Raw genomic sequence first — 5,554 nt, forward strand, 5'->3', positions numbered from 1 at the left:
CTGAAACTGGCTTTTAAAACCTTTTTTAGATGAAGATATCTTAGTCATCCTCTCTCTCTCTCTCTCTCTCTCCCTCTCTCTCTCCCTCTCTCCCCCGATCCGGCTTGCCTACAATAGCATAGCGGTGAGATCGGCACACTGCAGAATTCCGTTGATTGCCGAGAAAGCCAAAGGGAAAAAACGGGATCAAAGTTCGCTGACATGCTGTGACAATCAGGTGTGCAGCTGAAAGTCAGGGGGGGGGAAATGTCTGCTGACACTCTGCAGATGGAGCCATGAAGCGCCCGGGAACTTTTTTCGGCTCTGGAAAACTCACATCTCTGTGATTGTGTGCGTCCGGGGAGGCTTGGTTGCAAGACGATACCAATCATTTGTCTTGATTCCCCGGGCTGGGAGCAGGCAAACTGAGGGGGACGGGACGAGCAAACCCCTCCATCAGGACCTGATCTATTTCCACAAACAATTTAGTGTATTCATGAGGTTACGCAAATGTGGAGGCAGCAAAATTACCGTAATCAGTTGAAACAGCGAGTGCGCATCCATGGCTCTGATTATTTGGAGATCATCTATCAGCCTGATGTCTATGTAACGAGGAAAGGGGGGCATTGAATTAATGCTGAGTTTCGCCGAGAAGTCCATGATCATTGGGCGAGGGAGTTTGGTCAGTGACAATAAGGCTCCTTGGTTGAGTTACGGAGGTATTTCACTAAACATCAGATATCTGACTCTGCTTTGTTGAAAGGTGCTGTCTGGAAACTAAAGCCAACGCTGGTCAGGCAATCCACGGTGCCACGTTCTCCATAAAATCCTTTTTTTCCCTTTTTTCAACCTGACAAAAGGAGGAAGAGGCGGCCGAGCTGCAGGATAAACTGAGCATGGAGGTCAGGTACAACCAGGAGACAGAAGCCATGGTGCTAAAGAACGGACTAAAGGACGGGAAGGACGGCAAAGATTCCCAGAGCAGCTTGTCCAAAAGCTTCCTGAAGGAGCAGCAGGACTCCTTTTCCCCCTCTGGGACCATGGACAACTGCGAGAAGAGCAGGGGGAGCGCGGGAGACCCAGACTACTGCCGGAGGATCCTCGTCCGAGGTAAAGCGGGTGTTTCTTCTTCTCTGCAGAACTTATGTCACAGTTCAGTTTCATCAGAGAAAATCCAGCCAGATCCGTTCAGAAAAACAAAACAAAGAGAAAAAACCGGAAACAGGAAGATTTGTGATTTTAAAGAGGATTTTTTATGTTCTGACAGGAAAGATTCAGAGAGGAATCATTTACACAGCAGTTTTTTTTCTTTTAAAGCAGTTTTTCCTGTTAAAAATATTTTAACTCTTTTAGTTTTTGGGTTTTTTTTTTTCTTTTCCTTTTTATTTCTGCTTTAAAACTTTGGCAGAGAAAAACGTCCAGAAAATAATTTTATTGTTATTTAAAAGAATCAGAAAAATGTGGAGATTTCATCTTTTAATGTTAAATATAAAATAATAAATTCACAAAATTTCTCCTAAAAATTTTTAATTGTCTTCAGGTTTTCCTTAAACATGTCGAACCAACATTTACATTTATTTTTTTTAAATATTTAATTATATCATGTTTTCTGCTTTACTCTTTTAATTGCTGAAATTTAAACAGAAATATGAATTGTTTTATATTTGATAATATATAAAATAGAGCTTGATGATATTAATAAACTAAATTAAATTTATTAAAGGAAAAATAGCTGAAATATTTTGTTCATGCAGTTTAAACATTTTGTGAAGAGCCTAAAAATAAATACAGCAGTAAAAACAGAGAAAAAAAACACAAAAATGTTACATATTCCTGTTTTGGAAAAAATGGAATATGTTTATTATCATATTTAGGTTTTTAATTATAAAACAATTGTGAATGATTTTTTGGATCGATGGAATAATTTTTGATTTTATGACTAAAAATTAGATAAATACAAAATAGCTGACATCTTTGACATTTCCAAACAGATTAAATTACAGATTACATATTAAATATTAATCCCATCTTTACTTATTATGTGGTAAAAATATAAACATGTTGTTTTTGTTAAATTCTTCTTAAAGATGGATTTCCTATTTAAATAATCCGATTCCCAGATTTCCTCCAAGATCAGGAGTTTTTTTTTATCAGCAAGAATATTTACTTTATTAATATTTACAAGCACCAGCAGGGTATAATAATAATAATAATAATAATAATAATAATAATAATAATAATAATAATAATAATAATAATAATGTTGGTGATTATAAAAGAGCTGGTTGTCTTTGTTGCAGATGCTAAAGGCTCCATCCGAGAGATCATCCTGCCGAAGGGTCTGGATCTGGACCGGCCCAAGCGGACTCGGACCTCCTTCACCGCGGAGCAGCTGTACCGTCTGGAGATGGAGTTCCAGAGATGTCAGTACGTGGTCGGCAGGGAACGCACAGAACTGGCCCGTCAGCTCAACCTGTCTGAAACCCAGGTGTGTGTGTGTGTGTGTGTGTGTGTGTGTGTGCATCCTGCACGTCTTCACCCAGATTCGAAAGGATTATTATTTATTTTTGTGCAAAAAGCATCAAACAAGCTTTTGTTTGTACCTGAAACAGCAACTATAGCTGGTATTTATTTAAAATGTTTGTTTTTAACACCAACAAATCTTCCTGAAATATTTCATTTGATCTAATTTATCTGAAGAAGCAGATGAATTTAATTTCATTCAGCCCAGTAATTCTGACGTAAGACACAGAAGACGCGCTTTAACAAGCTGCTGTTTGTTTTCAGACATCAGATAATTAAAACCAGTTTGGATCATCCATCACCTTCGTGTTTTACGGTTAATCGTTACGGGAAAAAAAGTCGCTAAATTAGCAAAATACGATCTTATTGTCACTAAATCTGAAGAATTTACTGACAGATGCTAAATGTTGGTGCATCCAGCAGACTAAATAACGCTGAATTAAAACGTTCTGCTGATCTGCTGGGTTTGGTCTCAGCTGTTTGCTTCTGTAATTCTCCTCATCGCGCCATAATCAGCGGCGCGGCCCTCCACGAGCCTTTCAGCTCGGCTGACCTTCACAGGAGGTCAACCTTCTCTCAGAGAATGCCCAGCGCCTCACCTCCTCACCTCCTCACCCCCTACTGTCACCCGTCTCCCAACGTTCTCATACGAAGCACTGAGACTCGGCATCTCACCAGAAAAACAACTTTTACGGCTCTTCAGACAACAAAAGGAGGATTTTCTTCCTCCGCCTGCCGCTCATCCACATCACACGTCTTTTAACGACACTGTGGGGAAACCAGGGTTTGGTTTGCGGGCGCGAAGAGGTCGGCCATTTTCTGCCCACGCCGCTCTTCTTCACCAGCTCCACCTTGTTTTATACTTTTCTCTTCCAATGTGAACAAACGTAAAAATATTTTGTCTTTGGTCTGGTGAAGACTTAAACCAGCAACGGGGACAGAATGTGATTGGTCCGGCAGCAGGACCGAGTCGGAGGCTGACTGCTGATTGGAGGACGCAGATTTTTGTTTCTTATAAAAACCATCAGGTGTGTTTACATGAACCGGATTAGTTTTTATTCTGAAATCCATAAAACCTCATCATGTCTGATTTAATTAACTGATTTCATGCAGCTTTTCATATTTTCCATCTCTTTTTCTCATTGCTTTAAAAAAATTATGACGAACATTTTGACTTTTACAGATTTTATTTTCCATAAAACAAATCCAGCTTCATTTATTTATAATTATTTTATTTTTTATCAAACAAAAAAAAGTCAAATCTTAATTTTTTCCCCCCAATATATTAAATAAACAATTCAACCTTTGAAATTTTCGGGGTCATGATGAGGAAAAAGTTTCCTCTCTGTGAAGAAAGTTTGTTCTTTATCTGGATTAATTCAATAAAACTCTGCAGCAGAACAAATGTTAAAACATTTAATTCTTAGATTTACAATCTATCTATCTATCTATCTATCTATCTATCTATCTATCTATCTATCTATCTATCTATCTATCTATCTATCTATCTATCTGTGTGTGTGTGTCTGTGTGTGTGTGTGTCGGGGTTTAGAATAAAAACAAGCAGCAAATTGTCACATAAAAACCAAATATTTAAGTAATTTCTAACTATTATGATGATTAGACTCCATCTTTATTAATAGTTTGAAGTCGAAGCAACATGAGCGCGATGAACGACGTTTCTACTTGACGGGAGTTTTTCCACTCGGAGCTGATGAACCGGTTGGCTGTGAACTCATGCGTGACTCTTTTGTGTGTGTGTGTGTGTGTGTGTGTGTGTGTGTGTGTGTGAGGATTATGAACCTACGACATGGTTAACAGGTGAAAAAACGTCTTAAGGAAAGTTTTGATTGAATTAACTTCCTGTCTTGCATCACAATGGTTCCTCTCTCTGAAATCATCCTGTGATCGCGGCCTGTACACTGATTATCTGCTGTCTGTGTGTGTGTGTGTGTGTGTGTGTGTGTGAGAGAGAGAGAGAGTGTGTAAGCATTCCTGCATGTGCGGCGACCTTACATTAGCGGGTATTAGAGGGAATGTGTGATTGGGTGGAAGAAAGACAAGACAATTTGCCAACAAAGCCACTGCAGAGCTGCATCAGCTTAATCTGTGAAGACAGACTGTCACACATTTCCAATTATCTCTCTGAACTGAGATTATCAGCGTCTGTAGAGCTATTATCAGCAGCCTCATTACCACCGAGCAGCTTCACCACTGCGTGGACTTAAACATTTAGCTATTTCTGACACAAAGGCCGGCTCTGAATCTGACATGCTTGAACGTATTTTGTCTTCTGCAGGTGAAAGTCTGGTTTCAGAACCGGCGCACGAAGCAGAAGAAGGACCAGGGGAAGGACTCGGAGTTGCGTTCGGTGGTGTCAGAAACGGCTGCGACCTGCAGCGTCCTCAGACTGCTGGAGCAGGGCCGGCTGCTGACGCCTCCAGGCCTGCCGGGCCTGCTGCCTCACTGCGGGAGCAGCACTCTGGGCCCTGCCCTGCGCCCTTCCTCCATGGCCGTGGCCAGCAACGGCAGCAGTAGCAGCAGCACCGGCACGGCGGGCGGCAGCCCTCCTCTACCCGTCGTCACCAGCACGGGGACGGTTTCTGGCCTGCAAAGTTCACCAGCGGCCCACGGGCTCTTCAGCTTCCCCATGCCGTCCATACTGAGCGGGGTCGCCTCCCGCATTTCCTCCAATCCCCTCTCCATGGCCGGCTCGCTGGCCGGGAACCTGCAGGAACTCTCCGCACGTTACCTGAGCTCCTCCGCCTTTGAGCCTTACTCGCGGACCAATGGCAAAGAAGCCATAGACAAGAAAATCCTGGAATGACGCCGTTTTTGATGGTGTTTTGGATCCCGTCTGGTCTGGATGAGTTCTGGTTGTTTTCTTGGCTGTTGCTGTCTGTTTGGTTTTGTCTGTCATCTGTCCGTGTCACGTTCTGTAGCAGCTCATGTATTCCTTCACATCCGGCGCCTTGTACAAAGAAAACAAAGACCAACGCAAGCTCATCCCACAAACACAGGAAGGCAAAGGGAACGTTTGCACAACAAGTCC

At 41.9% G+C, this 5,554-nt stretch overlaps 1 protein-coding gene across 1 annotated transcript; it reads left to right on the forward strand.

Annotated features, from left to right (window-relative positions):
• Window positions 1-869: 869 nt before the first annotated feature.
• Window positions 870-5,329, forward strand: vax1 (ventral anterior homeobox 1; the record flags this gene model as incomplete). The annotated part of the gene is made up of 3 exons (XM_079248517.1): window positions 870-1,089; window positions 2,280-2,467; window positions 4,802-5,329. The coding sequence occupies exons 1-3, from the start codon at window positions 876-878 to the stop codon at window positions 5,327-5,329; spliced, it is 930 nt and encodes a 309-aa protein (XP_079104643.1). The 5' UTR covers window positions 870-875.
• Window positions 5,330-5,554: the final 225 nt, after the last annotated feature.

This window comes from Telmatherina bonti (assembly GCF_933228915.1).
Source record: "Telmatherina bonti genome assembly, chromosome: 11".
Taxonomy (NCBI): Eukaryota; Metazoa; Chordata; class Actinopteri; order Atheriniformes; family Telmatherinidae; genus Telmatherina; species Telmatherina bonti.